The sequence below is a fragment of the Phyllopteryx taeniolatus genome, chromosome 8, assembly GCF_024500385.1.
Source record: "Phyllopteryx taeniolatus isolate TA_2022b chromosome 8, UOR_Ptae_1.2, whole genome shotgun sequence".
NCBI lineage: Eukaryota > Metazoa > Chordata > Actinopteri > Syngnathiformes > Syngnathidae > Phyllopteryx > Phyllopteryx taeniolatus.
In genome coordinates this window covers 7,256,838-7,282,829 of record NC_084509.1, presented here as the reverse complement: position 1 = coordinate 7,282,829, position 25,992 = coordinate 7,256,838, and the positions used below count along the sequence as shown (strand labels likewise).

Here is a 25,992-nt window from a genome sequence, read left to right as displayed (position 1 = left end):
GTGTACAATGTTTTAGGAACTTATTAAAATTCTCAAGTGTATACTCATGTATAGTCTTCTTCCTTTCATCCTTTGATGCTCACTGAACTGAGTTCTCATTGGAGGTCATCAGTGAAGCTTGTTTCCTATGACTTTAATGGCGTGATGCGAAGCAGCTCAGCGAGCTCACCTCTCGGCAGTCGGCGAAGAACTTGTGCAGCTGGTGCGACGCGGCCAGCATCTGCGCCCGCGTCTCCATCAACTCCAACAGTTCAGCCCACGACTCGTTGACGCCATCTTTCCACTCAGCGATAATGGCGGCCTCAGCATGGCCATAGTCGATCAGCTCATTCACCATCTGGTTGACTGCCGTCACACGTTCCTGACCCGTGCTGCCCGTCTCTGACGCGAACTCCGTGAACTTCTCCTGGAGCAACTGAAAAAAGATATTTTGGCACTGTGTTATTATGAATCTAAAGCTCCTTTTTCAATGCCTTTCTGCAGTATCAAAATCGTAACGATAACGCCGTGATTTATTCGCCTGTTCCTTTCAGACAACTTACCCAGGCAGGACTTTGCTGTGTCTAAAGTGCGTTCAGAGAGTTGTTGTGGCTTGCTCAATTAAAATAAGATTAAGATTCCTGTGTTGTTTTTGCTCGGGTCTAAAACATTACAATCGCCTTACTCATTGGCGAAATTCCACCTCTGTTACGCATCTGATACTAACTCGGAAGACTGCAAATTTGTAGTTCGACGTCAAACCCCCCATTAGAACATCGGCACCTTACACACAGTGGACCAAGTCAGTAAAAAGGGGGAAAAGCCAAGCCTTACATAGTCCATGTAATTTGGCTTATTTCCTTACACACTAGCCAACAAAGTTGGTAAAATGGCAGAAATAAGCAGGCTTACATGGCCAGTGTCTAAGGGGCTAACCACAAATTTACAGCCTCTTACACAATGGCCAGTGTTGAATATTTCACCCCCTACACACTGGCCATAAGCCAGCTTTGTTCCATCTTTTTCTTGGCTCAGAAATTACCTGAATGGGGCAAGCTGTAACAGCTGTGTGAATGTGCATAGTACCTTTTCGGCAATTGATGTCTGAAAGGCATCAATAAATGAATCCCAACTCTACCATTTACGCCTCTGAAGCAGCTGATGCTGAATCCTCGGTGTCCAAACTTACGCTGACATGCTCATAGTCCTGTCCCAGCTCAGGCGAGCTGGCCACCACCTCTCTCTGGGCAATCCACTGCTCCAGCTCGTCCACCTCACGGTTGAGCTGGTAGAGCCAGTACTGCTGCTCCAGGCGGCTCTTGCGCTCCTCCACCAGGTCCTTTAGCGACACATACAAGCGGTCCATCTGCGACTGTCGCTTGCTGATCTGCTCGCTGTGCCAGAAACAGAATATCTCATATCATTTACTTCTAGGCTTCAATAATGCAATCATAAGTCATTCTCAAATTGTTCCAGAAGTCTCTGGAGACTTTCAGGTTGTCCAAAATGTCTCTGAAGACTCTCAGTTAATCTAAAAAGTCTGGAGAGTCTCTAGTTGGTTCATCAGTTGGACTTCAAAGATTTGTCAGTTGGTCTAAAAACTATTTCAAGAATCTGTAGTTGGTTTTAAAAGTCTCTCAAGAATCTTTAGTTGGCCTCAGAGTCTGTCAAGATATTCTAGTGAATCTAAAACGTATTTTAAGATTATTGCATTGGTCTAAACTTTAGACTATAAAGGGTCTATATAAAGACTATTCAGTTAACCTAAACACTATTAGTTGGTCTGAAAAGAATCTTGAGTTGGTCCAAAAAGTCTCAAGGGACTCTTATGGTGGTCTATAACGTCCCTAAAGACTCTTCGGTTGGTCCAAAAGATTTTAAAATATTTTCTACTTGGTCTAAAAAGTCATTAAATAATCTCTAGTTGGCTTTGTCTCAAAGGACGGCAGTTGGTCTACAGAGTCTTTGAGGATTCTTCAGTTGGTCCAAAAAGTCTCTAAAGAATCTTAAATTGGACTAAAAAGTCTTAATAGCCTTCTCAGCTGGTCTTAAAAGACTCTTCCATTACAAAGGCCCTAGACTTTTAAGTTGGTCTAAAATGTTTTTAAATATTCTCCACTTGGTCTAAAAATTATTTGAAGAATCTCGAGTAGGTTTTAAAAGTCTTGAAACTGTTCAGTTGGTTTTTACAGAGTCGTTAAAGATTTCCCAGTTGTTGCAAGAAATCTTTAGATTGTGATGTTTGTGGGTTCGCTAACCAGTCAGGGTGTCCCATCTCCAGCAGCTGCCGACATTGCTGAGACAGCAGGCCGATGGTCTCGGCGTAGTCCTCGATGGTCTGCTCCAGGACCAGGTGCTTCTTCAGCAACTGCAAGGTGCTCGGCTCGTCCTGCGTGGAAAAAGACGACGGTGACGAGAAAGGAAGAGATTTTGAGGAGGCACCTCTGAACAAGCTCGCCAGGCCTCATTAGATGGGACTGTCGAGCCTTTTGGGTGATTTCCTGATTGTGTCACAAGTGGGGATATTTTGGGGATCCTAAAATACATATTTTCTTTCTCACCTTCCCTTTCTCCTCGTTCATCATGTGCAGCTCCTGCTCACCAAGCCAGGCCTCCACCTCCGCCGTGTCAAAGTAGTACTGCTGCGCCTGGTACATGGCATCCAGCACTAGCTGCCGGCGTTCCGTTTCGGCCAAGAGCAGGGCCCACAGTTGGGACAGCTGCTCATGGCCTGCCCGCACGGCGTTGGCCTCTGGGCTGCGGACTGTGGCGAAGACGGCTGCACGCTCCAAGACCTCCTCCACACGGCTGAGATGGCCCTGGAGCTCTCTTTGGAGCGTCTAAAAAAAAAAAAAAAAAAAAAAAAAAAGGGAAAGGATGCATTCGACTGGGGGAGGGCAAAATTTGGTGCTCAAGGGCCACGTTTTATTTTTTAAAATGGACAGTTGGGTCAGGTAATTTCTAGATCCATCCATCCATTCATTTTCCTTACCGCTTATCCTGACTAGGGTCGCGGGCGGGCTGGAATCTATCCCAGCTATCTTCGGGCGAGAGGCGGGGTACACCCTGAACTGGTCGCCAGCCAATCGCAGGGCACATATAAACAAACAACCATTCGCACTCACATTCATACCAATTTAGTGTCTTCAATTAACCTACCATGCATGTTTTTGGGATGTGGGAGGAAACCGGAGTACCCGGAGAAAACCCACGCATGCACGGGGAGAACATGCAAACTCCACACATGTTCATGTTCTCCCGGTTTGAGTCCCGCTAAACAGAGATTCCAATGGTCCCACCTGGTTCTTCTTCATGAGCTGCTGCACCGACTGCAGGGAGGAGCCATGTTCTTGACTCATGGCCAGCGGGAGACGCTCCTGCACCCACAACTGCAAGACAAAATAACACATCGACCATGTTTGTCTAAAAATATGCATGAAGAGCCCACGATGAGCTAAATTCTTACGTCACAGTGTTACCCATCTTTTCACTACAATAATGTTCATTTCTCTCCGTCTGTGCTTCTTTTCCAGCACAGATTTAAAGCGTAACAAAGCATTATAAGAGTGTGCTTCAAAAAAGCCTGAAAAAGAAGCCCATAGTGAGCGTGTGACAAAGCCTGAGAACAATGTGCTACATAAGAACCTGAAAAAGAAACACAAAGAGAAGTAACAAAGGATGGCAGCAGTTGGGTAGGCAAAAGCATGAAAAAAAGCACAGAGTTCGAGCTTGACACCAGTGATCGACACAAACCCTTGAAAAAGATGAGAGTGAGAGAAGTGAACAATATGATGGCAGAATAGTGGCAAGAGATTATGCAACACAGTGACATAAGCAGTTAGCCAATTCTGAGTCACAAGCAGTCTACCGTATTTTCCGCACTATAAGGCGCACTTAAAAGCCTTTAATTTTCTGAAAAATCGACGGTGCGCCTTTTAGCCCGGTGCGCCTTATGTGTGGCCCGAGTTCCAAAATGTTGTGCGAGTTTGGTAAGCGCTCCGCTTGATTGACTGTCGGACCATTTCGCGCCGACATGGGGACGTAATACGTACACTACGTACGCTCACAGCGATAAACCAATTAGAGAACATTACGTAAAGCTACGTACAGTACGTACGCTTACCTCCGTCACGCCTGCGGTAGGTATACTGTACTACCGGTATGCTGCTAAACAACATTTGTTTGCCTAAGGACCCCCGAAAATGGCATCAGCGAAGAGACATGCTTACGAGGCACATTTCAAACTACAGGCTATCAGTTACACGGTTGTAAATGGGAATAGAGCAGCTGCGAGAGAATTCAAAATCAAGCACAAGAACGGCCAAGTGAAGAGTCTCTACAGTCACCATTCGACTGAAGGCAATTAAGATAGCACAAGACATGAAGATCGAAAGCTTTCAAGGAGGTCCGTCTTGGTGCCTTCGTTTTATGAAAAAGCGCCATCTCGCCATCCGCGCAAGGACTACCGTGGCGCAGCAACCGCTGGACATTGGTGTAAACAGGACGTTCAAAGTGAAGTTGCGAGCGGCTTGGAAGCGATGGATGAGAGACGGCGAACACACCTTTACTAAGACTGTGAGGCAGCGCCGTGAGATTTACGCCACCATATGTGAATGGATTGTGGATGCCTGGGTGAAGGTATCTGCTTTGACTGTTGTCCGAGCTTTCGCGAAAGCCGGTATGATTGCAGAACAGCCACCCGGCAACGAGACTGACTCCGACAATGACGAGAGGGAACCAGGCATGTTTGATGGTGAAATTGCCCAGCTGTTCAATTCAGATACAGAAGATGAGGACTTCGATGGATTTGTGACAAAAGATTGATCAAAAAAATAATGTGAGTGTATTTTTTAAATACGTAGTAGAATAAAGTTCAACCAAACTCACTGTTTTGCTTCCGTTACCTTGTTTTAGCATGCGCCGAATAATACGGTGCACCTTATGTACAGCTTAAGTACAGAAATAGACCCCGTAATTGAGACTGCGCCTTATGGTGCAGAAAATACGGTAGTTTCTTTATTGTCGCACATTGTAGACGATACTCACCATCTCATCCTCCAGGTCTCGTGCCACCTGGTGAACTTCCTTAGAGGCCAGCAGCAGGCGTCTGCGCTCCTTGAGGGGTTCAATGAGGCGCACCATGCGAGTCTCGACCGCAGCCTGCTGCTCATCGACCGTCTCCTTGGCTCGTGTCTGTTGTGGCACGGCGGCCGCCTGAGCCTGCAGCTCACCAACCTCCTGGTACCACTCCTCCATCTGACACTCCATGGTCTGAAGACATAGACAGGAATGGAGAAGGTAGGTAGGTCGGTCAGCGGGTTTGTGGGTCGGTCGGTAGGTAGGTTATGGTAAGGAAGGCCAGGGTGGGGTATGGGTAGGTAAAGTAAGGTAAGGTAAGACAGGCTGGATAGGTGGTTGAGTAGGTGTGTAGGGTAGAAATGGGTAGGTAGGTAGACTAGGGTGGGCTTGGTTAGGTGGGGGGTAGATAGGTGGGAAAGATAGGATAGGGCAGGGTAGTAGAAGGTAGGTAGGTGGGTAGGTAGTTGGGCTCCACGATATTTTGTTTGAGCATCGTCATCTCGATGTACGTGTGTGCAACAGTCACATTGCAGGGTCTACTGCGATGTTGGTGTTGTGTAACATACAGTGAATCAACTGTAATATGAAAATTGACCAGCAGAGGGACCAGTTTGGACATGCTAATGAGATAAGTACCCATGTTACGGTCAATTATAACACTTCAAACGACACATGGAGCAGCCCAGAGTGTTGTATACTTATCTCCTTGTATGATAACTATGAATGAGGACACGGGAAAGAATGTACACATGCTGCATTTCCTGTTTCGCTCTTCAGAATTGAACTAGGCAGGCACGCAGCAGCTGCATTAGTGTGCAAGGTGCGTTCAATGACACTGCGTAAATGGGAGCGAATGTGTTCTTTTGTAATACTGTTGGTCATAATTACAAAAATGGATTACTAGGAAAAATATTATTTGTAGAATGCTTTAGTTAAAACAGTGTATGATCACACTGTGATAATATGGAATTTATTTTGTTTTGCAACATAGCCATCCATTTTCTGTACCGCTTATCCTCACTAGGATTGCAGGTGTTCTGGCGCCCATCTCAACTACCGTAATTTCTTGTGTATAATGCGCACGCATGTATAATACGCACCATAAACAAGTTAGTTTTTGGGCCGGTGAACTTAGTTAAAATATTTGAATTATGAACTATGAACTGAAGTAGTTCATTTTCCAAATGATGACCTGAACTTTGAAGTAGTTCGCATAGAAAATGAACTTTCCCAACCCTGATCCTGTATTATTTCACATAGCAATATATCGCAGGTTTAAAAAAAATCGTGCAGCCCTAGTAAGGAGGTATATAGGTAGACATGAGGTATACGATATATACCACATTGGTGGGTAGGTGTGTTAAGTAGGGTAGGATAGAGTAGGTAAGTATGTAGTTGGATAGGTAGGGTGGTTTAGGTAGGTAGATAGGTGGAGGAATAGAGTGGTAGGTGGCAAGATAGGTGGGTAAATAGGTTGGTAGGTGTGTCAGGTATGAAAGGGTAGATACGTAGGTAGGTAGTTGGGTGGGTGGATGGGTAAGTGGGGAGGGTTGGGCACTGCCTGTAAAATGCATGGATACGCTAGCATCAGATATGAATATATTAGGTCAACGTAGTCAGAGGTTCGATTGTACATTTTTCCAAAACAAGTCAAAATGAAGAAAATGAAGGTGACGCCAGGTAAAAAAGGAGACAAAGGACAAACCACGGTACCAACCTGCAGTTTTTTCAGCTGCCTGTTGACGGTGGCCAGGTCGTGGCCGCGGTCCACGTAGACCAGCTGGCCCTCCATCTGGCCCAGCCTCTGGTCCAAGCTGCGGTAGCTCTGAGCCAGCAGGTCAGCCTTGTTGGCCTGGAAGAGCTGCTGGGCCTTGGCTTGCGTGGTGCTCTCCAGGTCCAGCCAGCACTCGCGGATCTCCTCCAGCTTCTGACGCACCAGCGGGCTCAGCTCAGGCTTCTCCTGGATCAGATGCTGGCCCTCCTGTGGGACCCCAATGTCAGATGTAGATGGCACTTCCTACACGTCATATGGGATCAGATTTTTTAAAACGAAAACAAAGACAACATAGATGCACATATGTCACCACGTGCGTGCGAGTGTGTGTGTGTGTGAGATTGGCTAATGAAAAGGAGAGAGAGAGCATGGTCTTGAGGGGTTGGGGGGGAGGGGGATGCAGATAAAGTACCATTATGTTACACACATGCATCCAGGCACGCACGCACGCACGAACGCAGACACGCACACACACACACCTGCTCCCTCCCATCCCCCAACCAAATGTTATTCAGTATTTGTTCCCTTGTCGCCAAAAGCAAAATGGTGATGTCATACAAGAAAAAATATATCAAATTTTGAGAAATGTTTTCAAGTCTTACTATTTTCGATAAGTAGTTCGAAAGATGGATGGATGGATAATCTAATCTTATGAGAAGAAAGAAGTATTTTTTTCATGAAAAAAGTACTATTTTCAAAAATATAGATCACTATTAGAAAAAAGTTATGATTTTTCGAGAAAGTCAGATTTTACAGTCCCATTTTTTAAAGAAAAAAAGTTCTATACTTTAAAAAAAAAAAATGATTTGCCCCTGCCCACACTCACTCACACGCATACACACACACACACACACACACACACACACACAAACAGGAAATATTGTCTATATTCCTAGTAATGTATGCCAACAGTTGTCATCCTAGTGGATTCCTTGCAAGAAAGAGGAGACGTTGTACAGAGCATGGAATGCAACAGAAGTGGTACAAGGTCTTGTGGCTAACATGGCAGGTGATGTCACCCTTATGCTAAATATAAGGCGTTTTTCCATTACAAGTTCCAGAACGGCCTGTTTCCGCACCGCCGCGCCTATCTTGGCCTGGGGTGGCCTCCGTTGCTTTTCCATTACAACTGATAACAATCAAAAGTGGGAGGATTAGGGTGGGATCAGGAAGACGGTGATGCACTTGTTTGCTGATGCGCCTTCCATCTCTTGCTATATTTCATCTGCCAGTATGGACAAAAATGCCCGCACTTCCTCAGTCGACCACGAAACAAAAGCTGCTTTAAGTCTGCTGCACACTGCATGATGTGGTCGACCCCGACTGGACCGGACCATCATGTAGATTTGCCCATGCACATTGAGCAATTACACAAGTGGACGCTCTGAACAGCGAGCCTATATAGGCGTTTGATGTTGTGTATTCCGTATATTGTACTTTATTACATTTCTTAAACCATAAAAAGATAGATTAATAGTTACTGCTCACACTGCGTGACAGTTCAGTCGGGTTCGGCAACGCTGCTCAGTGTGCGGCAGCCTTTAGACACCATGATTGTGAAAATGACAAGTCACTTCGCTAAAAGAAACACATACATCTGTCGGCCAATCAGATGACAGTGACGTCATGGTCCTCCTCGGCCTGCCAGAACCAGGTCGGAGGAAGTTCTGAGGAACGGTGCCATTGTCAAAAAGTGTAATGGAAAAGCGACCACACAGGGCAGAACCAGGCAGGTTGGGGGTAAAACCGGTACAATGGAAAATGGGCAGTAGAGCTGCTTCGTGAAGACAAATACACAATTCTTTAAATCAGTGGTTCTCAACTGCTGTCACCCTGGGACCCTCATTTTCCTACTGCTGCTGTTTTTTTTTCCTGTAATAAATAAGCTCTGAAAACAAATGTACAATATATTATATTTTTAATGCTCTTTCAAATGAGTATGCATAAGCTGAGCTACACTGTGTTTGTTTACGGACTAAACTAGTGGCTAGAACGGAAGGAAATACCAGTCCCTGTCACTTCCTTAATATATTCCGTGTGGGAACTTGTTACACCTCCATACTGTACGGAACAAAAATCAGAACACAGATTTTTTTTAGTATTCAGAATTTTGCTGCAGTCCGTGGCCCACCCAAAATGGGTCTGCGACCCAATTTTTGGTCCCTACCCAACAGTTGAGAATCACTGTACTTGAAATTGTTTACTGGGAATCACTACGAGTTGTCTTTCTAGTCTAGAAAGAGGAGACGTATGGAACAAATGCACAGAATGCAGCAGCCGACGTCTAAAGACAACACTGATACTATACATATTGAGCCTCCTTATGATCACAAACATACAGTTGTTTACTGAGAAACACCAAGTGTTGTCTTTCTAGTTTATTCCATGCAAGAAAGAGGCAATGTTGTATGGAGCACAGACGGAATACAGTGAACAAGGCCGTCTGACAGAAGCCAACACGTACGGATCTGCGCGTCATCATGGCAGACATCTGCTAGCCTCCAAATGTCACTAGCAGCTAGCATGTCAATATTTACCCCAGAGTGTGCGAAACCTGACAGTCCTTCATTCCATATCCTGGCTCCCGATGTGGAAGCAACACTTGTGCTAAGTTTACGTTCCATTCAGCACAACAGGGCAGCGGAAACGGGTGTCAGGTGTTAAACTTCACACCCCTGTCCTGGTTTTCTGCTGTAACTTTTCACACAGCCGCCTCTGATACTACCTGGAAATATAATGACTTCATGCCCTCATTCTGTGGGCAGTGGGAAAGGAGTTCTACTATTGCAACCACCACTACTACAACGACTACTATTACTACTACTAATATTCAGCCGCAGATCTTACTACGACTTTTCTACCCTGTGGATATGTTATTCAATAAGCCAAGACTTTTTTTTTTTTCTTTTTTGTCCCCGAGTGCTGCACTACGTACTCTGAGAGGAAAGTTTCGCAACGGAGTTGTTCCAAATTTACTGGCTGAGGTGAGGAAGCCGTATAGGGGTATGTAGCGCTGGTGTGAAACGAAAGGCTGAGTGGCTAGCTCGGAAGTATAGATTTGCCTTGGGTGATTAGGGGAAATGTGACGTAACTGAGAACTCACTACCAAACAAGATCAACGAAATAGCTGCGATGGTGAACAACGACAGGACCTTCAGGGAATGCAGTATCCTGTGTTTTTCTGAAACATGGCAAACAGGGAACATCCTTGATGCTAATGAGTCTGTCCACCACAGCTACTACTACAACACGACTACTAACTACTGCGACGAGTACTACTATATCTTGCTCCTATTATCACCACCACCACTACGACTACTATTACTACCACCAGCACTACTAGTACTACTAATACTATCACTACACCACCAGAACTGAAGCTACTAACAAATGCAACCACTTCTGTACCACCACCATTACTACACCCAATACTATGACGACTACAACTACTGCTACTACTACTACTGCTATCACATCACCACTACTCAGATAACGAGTACTACTACTACCACCATCACCACAATTACTACCACCATCACCACAATTACTACCACCACTAAGTACTACTACAAATACTAAGACTACTAGTAGTACAACCTCAGGCACCACCACTTCTACTACTACCTCTACTTCTACCACCACTGCTAATGCTAGGAATACTCACTATACCACTCCTTCGACTATCACCACTACTAACTACTTCAGCCCCTACTATTACCACCGCTTTTATGACTACTACTATGGCTTTTACTGCCACTACTATCACTACCACTACTACTCCTACTACTCCTACTACTCTTCCTCCTCCTCCTACTACTACCACGACCACCACTGCTACCACTAACACCACAACAACTACAATTATAATAACATTTTGAGTTCATTTGTCTGGAGCCCATTTGGGGAGCAATCTCATTGGGCCTGAACTAACTGCACCCTCTGCTAGTTACTGCACAATGTGATCCCAGTAAAATTACTAGTCGCTAAAATATACATAACATAACGTAGTTATTGTGCACATCCCTACGTCCTAAGTGGAAAATGGACTCTCAGTGACTCTCGTCTGTCGAGGCATCACTTGTTTACCGCGCTGCGCTGCCTTCAAAGCATCCTTGTGTGCGTCTTCAGTGAGGACAGAAATAGTCCACTGGTTCTCAAAAGAGACGCAACCAGCAGAGTGAAAAACCTTAGTCAGGATCCACGTGAAGACGGCGGTGCTTTCATTACAATGCTGTTCTTCTCTGTGACTGAAGAGCTCTTATAACAATTATTCACACTCAAGGCAAAGACTGAATATTTCCTATTATTTGGCTTTAAATATGATCACGACATTTGATGTTAAGTCATGGTTATTGTGCCGGTGGTTCTCTCTTTCTGCACTCCCAGCGGGGGAGTTGAGTTTCAGCCCTGCCTATTCGCACACTGCAGAGGAAGTGTGATGCGGCGCACAAGTGAGTGCACGCATGACCTCGTTTCAGTTTCCAGCGAGCGCCTAGCGGCCGAGCAGTAGCAGGTTTGATTCCCAAAGCATTAGGCCCGAGCTCTGGAGAGTGGTTCAAGTGATGCACAGCATTTAGCAAAAAAGGGATGCAAGCGGCAATCCACCTGATATAGCATTAGCATCAGTCAGCATCAAATGATCAAAAATCTCATATCTCCTTCAATTTTGATTATAGCTGTTTGCAGTACTATGCCAAATTAGCTGAGATGATACATGACATGTTTCTTGCTGCTCAGAATGAGGATATAATGATGACTGTGGAAGGCAGTGACAAAGATAATGAAAGCGCAATCAGGTAGATGAATGCCAGTAAAGGCCATTTACAAGTTACCCCAAAATAGCCCTGTCAGTGCATGATATGCTGCTTGCTGCAAGGAATTAGAAAAACCAGGATAGATTTTTAACTAAATAACTCAGAACGACAGCAAAAAATACAATGAAATCGCAAGAAGATGAAAGGCTGTTTGTCTTAGACCACATTTAGGGTAAGCAGCATATTGCTGCCTTGCTTGCTTGGTATAAGCATATTATAATACATGTGGAAAGCAATGATAACCACAGTGGGACTACAAGAAGCTGATGAAAGGCTAGTATTGCTAGTATTGATTTTGAATGAAAATTAAGTATAGAAGAAACCAAAAGCAAAAAGGTAGATAAAGGCTGTTTGCAGTATTATGCTGAAGTAGCCCAGACTGTGCATGATATGCTGCTAGCAACAAGAAAATCCAGATAGCTTGTCTGGATTTTGAACTAAAGTACCGGTAAGTGTGGAAGATGGCATACAAAGAAAGCAGAAGACAAAAGACTGTTTTAAAAAAATAGCCATGACCGTGCAAGACATGCTGCTAGGAATGAGGAAAATTAGGACAGATAAATTTTGAATGAATGATTTGAACTAAAATAAATATGGAAGACCATGACATCAGTGTAAGAAAAAGAAGAAAGGCTGTTCACAGTATTAAGCCAAAATATCCCAAACCATGCATGATATGCTGCGAGGAACAAGAAAATCATAACAGATTGTTGGGATTGATTTAGAACTAAAACTACACTGACTAAACCAGAGTCCTCTGCAAGAAGATACAGTACAATTTGTAGTATAATGCTGAAATAGCCCAGACAGTGTATGATATGCTGCTTGTAACGTTAAAATAATGATAGACTGTCAGGATAGCTTTTGAATTTAAATTAAAAAAAAAAAAAGGCTGACAGTGCATGATAAGCTGCTTGGAGCAAGGAATGAGTAGAGTCAGGATATATTTTTGGGATTGCTTTTGAACTAAAATAAATGTGAAAGACATCACTGACAATGAAACAGATGAATCACAGTTCACAGTAATATGACAAAATAACCTAGACAGTGCATGATATGTTGCTTGCTATGAATGAGGATTTCAGTATAGGTTGTCGTAATAGATTGACTTACCCTCTCGATCTTGTCCAGCCACTCTTTATTCTGTGCCAGCTCGGCCATAAAGGCCTGGTGCTTGAGCCATTTCTTATGAAGCTTCTGCGTGTCGTCACGGTTTCCGTCCCTCGCCATCAGCATTTTCTCGCTCACCCAGTCGCCCAGCTGAGGACAAAGAGGAATGTTATTTATTGAATTGTACCGACTGTTCAATTAAAACAACGAACACTTAATGTTGGCGTAATCATGTCGATATAGTGCTACACGGAGGCGTTAACTAGGCGGAAGTTCCGCATATACGCTCATTCAGCCAATCAAAATGCGAACAGCAGCCGTCACATTATGAATGAAGAAGGAAGGAGGTGCACTATCGTCGCGTGGAACTTTTTCTAAAAAAGTAAACAAAGGGCTAAACATTCAGAATGCCACTCAAGATAAATAGGGAACTGCAAAAAGATAGTGTTAAGAAGCACTTTTGATAGATGAACAGAAATATCTGTGCGTTGTGCAACCCTCATTGACTGTGCGTCACCCAATGCAACTTAAAAGGTAGGGACTCTCTGTACCTTTGCTATTGATTTTTGCTCTTTATTAGCCTGAAAAAAATTAAAGTGCTCGCTGGTGATAGTGTGAGCGAGGCAATAAAAAATGATCAAAAGAAATGTGCAGCAAATTGGCCAACAGAGCAATTAATCTTTTAAATGACAATGTGACATCCCACTTTCAGATTTTTTTTCTGAACAGAAAAAGAAACGTTTCCCTGGATCGGTTTGTTGTGCCAAAATTAACTAATGAATTAGAAAATAAACAGACAAAAGAAAAAAACAGCGAATCAGGATTCCCCGCGTTATTATAGAAGAAGGCTCTTCTTCAATGAGCTGTAGTCCTGCTCCCCTTGCCCATCCTTAAAGTTAATGAGTAATAAACTGTTATCATATTTATTTAGTGTTTTCACTTATTTCTATATTACACTATATTTATTTTTTTAACCACACATTGATAAAAAAAGGTAAGTATAATTTAATTTTGGGGCTCCATCTATTTCAATCGGAAACATGACCTTGGGTTAAGAACGTTTCGGGTTCCAAACAGGGTCACGGAACCACTTAAATTCGTAACCTGAGGTTCCACTGTTTTTGGAATTTAGGAATTATGTTGTCAGTAGTTACAGAATAAAAATCCATCCATCCATCATTTTCTGAGCCACTTATCCTCACAAGGGTCGCGGGCGGGCGTGCTGTAGCCTATCCCAGCTATCATCGGGCAGGAGGCGGGGTACACCCTGAACTGGTTGCCAGCCAATCGCAGGGCACACATAAACAAACAACCATTTACACTCACGTTCACACCTAGGGGCAATTTAGAGACTTCAATTAACCTACCATGCATGTTTTTGGGATGTGGGAGGAAACCGCAGTGCCCGGAGAAAACCCACGCAGGTATGGGGAGAAAATGCAAACTCCACACGGGCAAGGCCGGATTTGAAGTCCTCAGAACTGCGAGGGAGATGTGCTAACTAATCGTCCACTGTGCCGCCCACTCCTCAAACCATTTATTCACACACACAGGCGGGGCCGGGGATTGAACCCCGGTCCTCAGAACTGTGAGGCAGATGCTCTAACCAGTCGTCCACCATGCCGCCTAAAACAAAAATGTTCAGTTTATTTAAAGATATACCTTTAAAAAGCCAATTCAGAGAAACTCAGAATTTTGTGGTTGTCTCTTTAAAAAATAATAAGAAAAAACAAAAATGAATAATAATTTATCAATAATTGACCATTAATTTATCGATAATTGACCATCAAATTATTTTTTAAAATGCACATCCCTAACAAACAAAAATATTTTAATAAAGTAAAAAATATATATATGATAGACTATATATGCTACTAATAATAACACAAAAATATAAGTATAAACTTGATCATTAACTGATCAAGGGCATTTTTAAGAACACTCCTCCCTTACACAACAAAAATAAAAGAATAAAGCAAAAACTAAATTGTTATCTAATCTATCTAAATCAATATAACTGATCTAAACCTTTTTTCAGACAGCGACTCCCTAACACATGCAAGTTTAGAAGACACACGCAAACACACACCATGTTTTCATAAGTCACTTCTCCGACACTGGCAAACACAAACACGCACGCACAAACACACACCACAACACAACACAACACACACACGCACACACACACACACACACACACAACACACACACACACAAATGCACACACATACACCGCAGTAGCAGATAGGGACAAGGTCATACACTCACACACATTCATGTATGGAGTTACCCAGCACACACACGTCGAACGAGCAAGAATTCCCACTTCTGTACACATACACACACACAGCATCATGGTCTCCCGGCAACAACATCCTCACAGCCGCATGCAGCATCGCCGTCAACTAAAACTGGCTTTTACCGGCGATGCTCCTTCGCGGGAACGGCCCAAGGAGAATGAAGAGAAGGAGGAGGAGGAAGAGGAGGGGGGGCGGGGGTCCGTCATCAGGGTCCGCATCCGAGCACGTGCACAGGAAGCATAGATTTAAAAAAAAAAAAAAAAAAAAAAAAACTCGTCCTCCACCTCCCCCCTTTTTCCAAAACAATAAAATGGCAGACGGCCCTAGATGATGCACTGGCGCCTCCCACCTTCATTGAGGGAGCTGGTGGGGAGGGAAGGGAGGAGGGCGGAGGGCTTACCGGACGCGGCTGATAATGAAGGGGGTGCAATCTCTGTGTGTTTTCTTTAAAATGGACACACACACACACACACACACTTAAACACAACCCCACCCCCACCTCTGCAGTTGGCCGCCCCACTGCAGTCGCACAGCACGAGGGGGAAATCGGACAACAGCTCGTCAACAACGAGCCGAGATGCTTATCCATACCGTGCACCGGCAGGGGGTCATTCTGGGACTTTTTATTTTTTTTTTCCCCCAGAAGCACCCCTTGTAAACTGCATTGCCACTTGAGGTTCTATGGACTTTCATTTCTTGGTACTTGTAGTTCCCAGGATTAACGTATTATATACACCTCTAATGTATCATACTGTATTTAATGTAGACACCTCTAATGTACCATATTTACATCCTGCAGTATTTAATGTCGATCCACCTCTTGTGTACCAGATTTACATAATATTAATGTATGTGGGCCATTTGACTGAATCTGTGCCATTTGCTTGTTGTAACTCTCTCAAAATAAATGTAAATTTCTGTCTTTTTTTCCCCCCCAACTCTAAATCTGATAACAACCATATAGAACTACTCAAAATGTGTATTCGCCTATCTCAGACTACTTTATTTTTTGGGGCAATGTTTTATAGTACTGAAACTCCTGATTTGAGTAAAAGGAGGAAATTCTTAGTATAGAATTAGCAAATACATAATACACATTTATGATAATAGCCTGCTGACACTAAGCACATTACAGTGATTTAATAAAAAAAGAAAAAAAATACAGATAAACAAATGACATCAAAAAACATTTTAGGTAACAGGACTGCGCCGAGATTTTAATCCTCCAATCATAGTTGAAATATCATCCAATATCCATAAAACTAAATAAGTGAACTTACGTTTGGCCTTCCATGGCCTGCATTGGATCTAAATGATGGTACTTCCTGTGGCCCGCTTGACTTGTGGAATATTCAAAATTTTTCAGAGGGGTTAATGTGTTGGGGTAAGAGGACTAAAGTAAAACCCAGGGACATGACTGAAGTCAATTAATTCAAACTAAACTTTTTCGTTTTTTCAAAAGAAAATATAGTTGGGATAAGAAGCTACACAAATATGTAAAAAGTCTAACTTTTCAAAAGGACTTTAAAGGTCCCCTTCCATCAAAATTCAATTTGTTCTACTTTGTTATGCATAACAGGTTAAGATGTGACCTGGTTTAAACATGACATCTATGCAGTTTGTCAATTGAGTGCAAAAGACAATAAACGCGTAAGGCTTGCAAAACGACCGGATCAGATTTTCGTGTATTTGAAACGTCAAAAGTTAACTCATTATTGAACTTTGTGGTTGGTACACGCACACTCATCTCGGGAAAAATTGCTGTGTGACAACGCAGCTACGTCTTGTGCAAAGCTTATACTTTGTGTCACCTGCCGAACTTAGAGGAGTTGAGGAATAAATGGCTTCTATTTATTGTGAGAGAAATTCCAAAGCATTTCAGAACCAGAATTGTGCTGTGTTCGGGCCTGTTTCGTGAAGGATGGCTTCATAAAATAAGATTTCACACACTGCTGGAAGTGGATTTCCGGGCTTGGAGCTGGGCAGCCGCCACAAGCCATGAAAATACAGTATAAAAAAGCATACGTGTTTCATGACACTTTATATTTAAAATGTTTAATGTAACTGCGGTCATTGTCGCTAAAATGTGTACGACAAATGAACGCTGCAAGCCAATTATGTTATAGTGATTGAATGGAACTCACTTTCAAATATCCTCTCCTCTTTTACTTCACCCACGTGACCCCTCCCCTCCTCTGTGGGGTTGTGAGTAGTGGGCAAACAATCCAACACTTAGTAAGTTTTGCTTCACGATAATAGTAAGATCCCACATTGAATGATGAAAAATGCGAGGTCGCTATGAATGCTTGGACCAGCTACTGACAGATCTCCAATGGCCAATTAGAGTGAAGTTGTTTTCCATATTTACATTGAGAAGATAAGCGATCCAATCAGAGCAAAGCTTATTTACAGGTCGCATATTAATGAGAAATCCGTCTGTCTTAACTGTCAGATGAAAGAGACCAACTAGAATAGCTTGAAAAAGGACTTTCTGGGCATTTTCAACCCAAATTATCTTGCAAACTCCCCCCCCCCAAAAAAAGACATCAAAGATTATATAAAAAAAAAAAAAAATTGATGGAAGATGAACTTGAATAATTATATTGTGAAGTCTAATTTTAAGGAGAGGGGACAGGAAACAGGCTACTTTTCCACTGTTAATACATTAATCTTTTATATTGTATTAATTAAATATGCAACTGAATCAATGTGTAGGACGTTTTGCTTATTAAAAAATGTAATTTACAGTTAATTTTATTTTGCATTTATAAGTTTAATTTCATTGGGACACAAAGGACATTGATTAGGTAAAATGGCCCATGAACGTAACCTTGTTGTGATTTTATGTTCTGTAAACCTCTAATGTAGCATATTGACATCCTATTTAATGTATGCAGCGAATTTACATCTATTTGTTTTTCTATACACCTCTAATGTACCATGTTTATATCATATTTAATGTCCATGTAGCATATTTGCATCTTATTTTATGTCTGTTCACCTCTAATGTGCCACATTTACACCACATTTAATGGTGGGAATCTTGAATTAACAAATAAAAATGTCCTTCTCAATTCACATTTCTTGTATTTTCTTGAAGCTCTTGTCCTCTATATATATTCTACCATACTGTATAATACTGTATATTTATAGAGAGTGAAGTCCAGTCCTCTTCATGTGGTAAATTAATGATGAGGAGCCTTACTCATGAATAATTAAGCAGAGCCAAATACAAAGTTGCACAAAGTAAACCAGCTTTGGGGTCCAGAAATGGAAGGTGCCCCAAGATCATTGTTGTTTTTGAAGTTAGTATTTTCTTTCTGCTCTGCATCAGTTGAAAAGCCAAGGGTATCCGAACCCGTCACAACAAACCACATGACGTTGCTTTCATTTCTGATTAGTTGCAGAAATGTAAACGGGAATAAAAACAACATGAAACAAAATCTAGAAGGATTCAAAACACCACCAAATAGACAAGTATGCTTTCACACTAGCACCTTTTAATTGGTTTTAATGGAAACTGAAAATTGACTTTTTGTGGACAAAATAATTTGAGTTGGGTTTTCTGTGACTGTTGTGGTGCATTTGGATTCATCTTTTTGTGGACAAAATACTTTATTTCCGATCTGATGAGACTGATGTGATACTTTTAAGGCCAATATTTTCTGAACAGATGACTTTGATATGGATCTTCTGTGATTGGCGTGGCATATAGAGTGGGTACAGAAAGTTTTTAGACCCCCTTAAATTTTTCACTCTATGTTATATTCCAGCCATTTGTTAAAATAATTTAAATTCATTTTTTTCCTCATTAATGTACACACAGCACCCCGTATGGACAGGAAAAAAACGTAATTGTTGAAATCTTTGCAGCTTTATTAAAAAAGAAAAACTGAAATATCACACAGCCATAAGTATTCAGACCCTTTGCTGCGACACTCATATATTTATCTCGGGTGCTGTCCATTTCTTCTGATCATCCTTAAAATGGTTCTACACCTTCATTGGAGTCCAGCTGTGTTTGATTATACTGAATGGAGTTTGCATGTTCTCCCCGTGCCTGTGTGGGTTTTCTCCGGGCACTCCGGTTTCCTCCCACATCCCAAAAACATGCATGGTAGGTTTATTGACAACTCTAAATTGCCCGTAGGTGTGAATGTGAGTGCAAATGGTTGTTTGTTTGTATGTGCTCTGCGATTGGCTGGCAACCAGCTCAGGGTTAGATTCTCTGGTCTGATGAGACCAAGATAGAAATTGTTGGCCTTAATTGGCATGTGGCATGTGTGGAGAAAACCAGGCACTGCTCAATGATTTTAGCAAATGGCTGCAATATAAAAAAAGAGTGAAACATTTTAGGGGGTCTGAATACTTTCCGTACCCACTGTATAAGTCTAACTTTTTATGAACAAAGGGTTTTGTGCTTTTGTAACTGGTGTGGGGGTAAGCCTTATTTTTTAATGTTATAATAGATATTTTAATTGTTGTCTTTCCTGTATTGTTTCAAAAACCTGAATCAAATTACAAAATAAAAATCATTTGAAACTTTTTGTGAACAAGAGACTTTGGGATATTCTGTGACTGACATGGTTCTTTTGAGTCCAACCCTTTGTGAATAAAGGACTGTGATTTGGATCTTGTGTGACTAGCGTGGTACATTTGAGTCAAACCTTTTGTAACCAAAGGACTTTAATTTGTATCTGATCTGCTAGCTTGGCATAATCATTAAAATGGTAACACGGTTTGTGACGTCAAATTTTGACACGCTTGGAATTTTTACTGTGTGAACAAAACAGACATTGTTTACGAACTCATCGACCAAATGGGACCGGAGAAAAGGTTCAAAACAAATCAAGCATGGTCTTTAATGGACTCACCTCGTGACAGTCCTGAAGGAACCTCTGGAGAGCCCATTGGTCGTTGAGTTTTTCCAACCACTGCTGGGCCTGCTCCCGGTTCTGGTTGCCCCTGAACGCAACACACAAGAATATCACTGTAACACAATTACTGTAGCGCTAAACTTTTCATCTTTCAATGGAGACAATGTAACGCGTCCTTGTTACTATAATATTACCACAATTATTGACAGAAGTGCAGGATTTGGAGAAAACCACACCCAAAGTTTAGCTATTGGACATTCTGATCAATTAAAAATAGTAATTGTGGCATCAATACTGCAAGTGCATCTTCATTAGAATTGTTAAGTTAATTCACGTTAAAGTAATGGCGAATACATACGGTACATCATCCTTTATATGGCGCGAATAGGAACACAAACCACCCCACACCCCCTCACCCCCCACCCCACCACCTCACAACCCACTAAGACCTGCCCCCACCGCATAGACACTCACGCACACACACACACACACACACACACAAATATACACACATGGGCGTACATTCACAATCAGACTGATTTCATGGGCAGGTGTCAGTTGTGTTCCGGCTGCTAATGCTCATTGTTATATTGTGGCTATAGAAGCGCGACAGCTGCACTCACTAGTCTGAACACAAACCATATGGAGGACATGGCATACACAGTACAAATGTAGACAAAAGTATTAGGCCAGGTCATTTGTAAATGAGGGATTCAAAAAAAGCAAGAAAATGTTAAAATATGTAAAAAGAGTTAACATTTTAGTTTAACAATACATTACAATGATAATTCATTCAACTTTTAAAATTGTATTATTAATTAATTTGATTACAATTGACCTATTATTTAATAAAATAATTTAAAAAGTGGGTCGATATCACTAGAAAGCGCCTTTGGTGTCCTCGTCAGAATCACTTATATATCATTTAAATGAAGCAGAGTGATGAAATGCTGAGGTCTTATTATAAGTGGCCAAACATTTGCACACATACCATTACAATGATAAGTCTCTTCAAATGTGATTCCTTCTTTTTATATAATCATTTTTTAATTGGCTAATATTTTGGCAAGTCTCATACATTGGTCTGCTAACAACAGTGTGTGTAATAAGTGGTAAAATTATACTAAATCAACATTTGTTAAATGGTTTTATTGTCCACCACAACTTATTTGATAAAATGAGTCATTTTGATCATGTACGTTCTATTTTCATTATCATATTAAAATTTGCATGTGTCCTTGAAATTGCTGTCCACCCTGTCATTATGGAGTAATTCCCCCTTAAGAAACTCTCTGAAATGTTCAGTGACATCAAGACCAGCATTTTTTCTTTTATTTAATGGAGGCTGAAACAGTGGATGATTGCATCATAAATATTTACACTTATGTCATCATACTGTGTGTGTGTTGGATGTTGTCAAGCTTAAAATGTCCACTCTGTCATAGTGAAATATCAATGGATATAAAAAAATAAAAATAAAAAATAAAATCAGAAATTCAATACAGATTTGTTAAACAGTGCACAGTCAGCTTGTTAACTGTACCATGTTGCAAAGTGAAGGGCCACCTTGTGCTGAATAAATGCTAAAATTAGCGAGAAATGTCCACCCTGTCGGCAAGCTCACATATTTTGCTGTTTTCATGTACATTGTCTGCTTGAAGTTAATTAACTAAAAAGAAAAGTATGGGAGCTTGACCCATTTGGTTTTCTAACAGCATATTATCTACTTAATATAATGAATTGGAATAGGTTAAATGGAAACTTGCAAGTTTTTGGCCGTGAAATGGGGAAGTCACAAAGGCACCTAACGGTGATATTGTCTTAAATATTAAATGTATATAAGTCACTGATGGTGTAGTGGTACACTCGCCTGACTTTGGTGCGGGCAGCGTGGGTTCAGTTCCCATTCAGTGACGGTGTGAATGTGGGTGCGAATGGTTGTCCGTGTCTATATGTGCCCTGCGACTGACTGGCGACCAGTTCAGGGTGTAGTCCGCCTTTCGCCCGAAGTCTGCTGGGATAGGCTCCAGCGCCCTGCGACCCTAACCAGGATAAGCGGTGTTGAAAACGGATGGATGGATGGATATAATGTATTTTTTATTGAATTATTTACCAAAATAAAACGTATTTAATGATGAATACATTTAAAAAGACATCTAAAATGAGTAAATATGTTTAAAATAGTTGATTTTAGTAATGTTTAATTGAATTATTTATAATTAATTCAGGCGGCACGGTGGGCGACTGGTTAGAGCGTCAGCCTCACAGTTCTGAGGACCCGGGTTCAATCCCCGGCCCCGCCTGTGTGGAGTTTGCATGTTCTCCCCGTGCCTGCGTGGATTTTCTCCGGGCACTCCGGTTTCCTCCCACATCCCAAAAACATGCATTAATTGGAGACTCTAAATTGCCCGTAGGCATGACTGTGAGTGCAAATGGTTGTTTGTTTGTATGTGCCCTGCGATTGGCTGGCAACCAGTTCAGGGTGTACCCCGCCTCCTGCCCGATGATAGCTGGGGTAGGCTCCAGCACGCCTGCGACCCTAGTGAGGAGAAGCGGCTCAGAAAATGGATGGATGGATAATTAATTCAATGTGAGGTTGGGGTTTCGCATCAGCGAGCCGGCCTTCCTGTGGGGAGTTTGCATGCTCTCCCCGTGCTTGTGTGGTTTTTCTCCGGGTAATCCGGCTTCCTCCTATGTTCCAAAAAGATGCATGTTAAGTTAACTGAATACTTTAAATTATCTTTAGATGTGAAAGTGAGTGTACAAGGTTGTTTGTATATACTGTATGTGCCCTGCGATTGGCTGGCGACCAATTCAAGGTGTACACTGCCTCTCGCCTGAAAATAGCTGGGATGGGCTCCAGCACGCCCGCGACCCTAGTGAGGAAAAGCAGTACAGAAAATAGAAGGATTGACAGTTCAGGGTGTGCCCCGCCTCTCGCCCAGAGTCAGCTGAGATTGGCTCCAGCTCGCCCGCGACCCTAGTGAGGATAAGCGGTACGGAAAATGGATGGATGGAAGTTTAGGGTTGGCTACCTGTTGGCAAGTGTGTCTACACGCTGTCGTATGCGCTCCGAGTAGATGTTGTTCTGGCTGATGAGGCTCTCTCCGGCCTCAATGACAGCCTTGATGCGGTGCAGGTTGAGCTCCATGGTGGTGGTGAAGTCCTTGTGCTTCTTCACTGCGGCCTCCACCGTCTCCACCGTGGTGGGAAGCTCCACGTGGGCCAGCGCAGACTCCTTTGGGACACACAGATAATGCTTTTTGTAAACAAGTAGCTTTAATTGGGACCTTCTGTGACTGGTGCAGTATATTTGAGTCCAATGTTTTGAGAACAAATGAGTTTGAGTTTGGATCTTCTGCCACTGGTATGGTACATTTGAGTCCAATTTTTTGTGAACAAAGGACTTTGACTACGGTGCATTTGAATCCATTTTTTTGTGAACAAAGGGCTTTGATTTTGGTGCATTTGAGTCCAACATATTGTAAACAAATTAATTTGGATCATGTGCGACTGCTGTAGTTTATTTAAGTCATTTTTTTCTGTGAACACCCAACTTTGCAATCTTCTGTAACTGGTGTCAATTTTAATCCAAATTTTTGTTGAATTCTAATTCTAATTTAGAGATCTGATTTGAATGCTCTGTGACTAATGCAGTGCATTTGTGTCCATCGTTTTGTGAACAAATGTCTTTTGTGTTGTGGGACATTTGAGTCAAACTTTTGGTAAACAAATGACTTTGGGATCGTCTGTCATTGGTGTGGTGTATTTGAGTCCATCTTTTTGCGAACAAATTACTCTGATTTGTATGTTCTGTGATGAGTGTTATATTTGAGTCCTACTTTTTGTGAACAAAATACTTTGATTGGGATCTTCTGTGACTGCTGTGGTGCACGAGTCCAACATTTTGTAAAAAATTATTTTGGGATCATCTGTGACGAATGTGTTGCATTTAAGGCCAACTTTTTGTGAACAACATACTTTGATTGGTGTCAAAGCCAACTTTTTCAGAAAAGAGGACCTCCATCTTCTGTGCTTTGTGTAGTGCACTACAGTCAACCATTTTATAAACAAACGACTTACACAGGATTTTCTGTGGCTGGTGAGGCCAACTTTTTGTGAACAACTGACTTTGACTGGGATCTTGCATGCCTGGTGAGGTGCATCTGAATCCAACTTTTTATGAACAAAGAAAATTGATTTTTATCTTGTGTGTCTGCTGTAATGCAATCCAACTTTTTGTGAACAAAGGGCTTCCTCACCTGGTTGTTGATGAAGGACTCAGCCTGTTTGACGTCACGCAGGAACAAGTGGAAGATGTGCGCCTGTACCAGGACCTCGCGCCGACTCTCCCACATCTCCAGCAGCTTGTTCCAGCCCACGTCCAGCTTCTGCAGCCACTGCTGCAGGGCGGCCTGCGGAAGAGGCGCCTCCTCTGACTCCAGAAGCTCGTTCATGGCCTGCAGACGCTCATAGTCCTCCTCGTATCTGCGGAGGACAAATGAAGTTAACGTTTTGTGAACAAAGGACTTTGATTTGGGATCTTCTTTTACTATCATGGTGCATATGAGTCTAACTTGATTGTAAACAAAGGACTTTGATTGTTGTGCATTTGAGTTCCACTTAATGTGAAAAAAGGGCTTTGCTTGGGCTGTTGTATGATTGATGTGGTGCGTTTGAATCCAACTTTTTGTGAACAAGGGACTTTGATTTGGATGCTCTGTGGCTGGTGTGGTGTATCTGAATCCAATTTATTAAGAACTTTCAGTGTTGTAAATTTTTTGTCAAACTGTGAACAAATGACTGTATTTCGAGTGTGGCGCATTTGTGCCAACATTTTCTGAACAAAAGACTGATTGTGGTATATTTGAGTTCAACTTTTTGTGACCAAATTACTGATTCAGAACTCCTGAAGCTGGTGCAGTGAATATGAGTTCAGCTTTTTGTGAAGAAAGGACTTTGTTTATGGTGCATCGTGTCAAATTTTTGTGAACAGAAGACTTTCATTGACGTGCATTTAAGTCAAACTTCTTGTAAACAAATGATTTTGATTGTGGAACATTTGAGTCCACCTTTTTGTGGAAAAAAATGACTGATTTGGCTCTTGTCTCTTGTGGAGACTGGTGTGGTGCATTTGAATCCAACTTTTTGTTTACAAAGGATTGTGGTCCAACTCGGAGGTACAGACCGTCCAATCTCCTCCTTGAGTGCGGCATGTTTGTTGATGAGTCTCTCGGCTTCCTCCAGGTCATTGGGCAACTGATCCGAGGTGGCAGCTGTCTGCGTTTGGACCAGCCAGGTGAGGAACAAGTCCAGGTCCTGAAGAGATGTCAGGACACAGGAATTCTATTGTTTTCTAATGCAGAATTTCTGATACAGTGGTAGTGTAGTCTTGAATCCCACCTAGCTTGAACAAGTGTGTCGTTGACAAATTTTTTACTCTGTGGATTATTACTAGTCATTGTGTTTATTTCTATTGTGCAAACTTGCGGTTAGAAATAAAAAACAAGCGAGGAACAATCGCATCACAGTCACCTATTTACATTTACAACTATTTACATATCTCCATTGACTGAGTGTGCTTTATCCTTTGTTTTTACTCTGTGGATTATTTCCAGTCATCACTTTAATTTTTATTGTGTAAGGTGGTGGTTATCATTAATAAGTTGCAAGGAACGATTGCATTAATCATATGACGCATAAATTGTGTACATTTGTGACTAAGTTTTACTGTGTGCATTAATTTGAGTCTGTTGTGTTTATTTATGCCCTGAAAGTTGGCAAGTATAATGAATAAATGGTTTGAGGAGTGGGCGGCACAGTGGACGACTGGTTAGCACATCTCGCTCGCAGTTCTGAGGACTTCAAATCCGGCCTTGCCTGTGTGGAGTTTGCATGTTCTCCCTGTGCCTGCATGGGTTTTCTCCGGGTGCTGCAGTTTCCTCCCACATTCCAAAAACATGCATGGTAGGTTAATTGAAGACTCTAAGTGCCCATAGGTGTGAATGTGAGTGTAAATGACTGTCTATATGTGCCCTGCGATTGGCTGGCGACCAGTT

At 42.2% G+C, this 25,992-nt stretch overlaps 1 protein-coding gene across 2 annotated transcripts in view; it reads right to left on the bottom strand.

Moving 5' to 3' along the window:
* LOC133482608 (spectrin beta chain, non-erythrocytic 4-like) overlaps positions 1-25,992 on the bottom strand; it is a 75,285-nt gene that overhangs the window by 17,066 nt on the left and 32,227 nt on the right. For both annotated transcript variants that reach the window (XM_061782916.1, XM_061782918.1), the window contains exons 21-32: positions 25,122-25,252; positions 24,196-24,421; positions 22,969-23,171; positions 19,931-20,021; positions 12,760-12,906; positions 6,776-7,075; positions 5,026-5,250; positions 3,279-3,368; positions 2,541-2,819; positions 2,238-2,368; positions 1,169-1,373; positions 170-415 (exon numbers count right to left, since the gene is read on the bottom strand). In XM_061782916.1, coding sequence (XP_061638900.1) covers positions 170-415; positions 1,169-1,373; positions 2,238-2,368; positions 2,541-2,819; positions 3,279-3,368; positions 5,026-5,250; positions 6,776-7,075; positions 12,760-12,906; positions 19,931-20,021; positions 22,969-23,171; positions 24,196-24,421; positions 25,122-25,252 — 2,274 coding nt within the window. The remainder of the gene's footprint in view (positions 1-169; positions 416-1,168; positions 1,374-2,237; positions 2,369-2,540; positions 2,820-3,278; positions 3,369-5,025; positions 5,251-6,775; positions 7,076-12,759; positions 12,907-19,930; positions 20,022-22,968; positions 23,172-24,195; positions 24,422-25,121; positions 25,253-25,992) is intronic.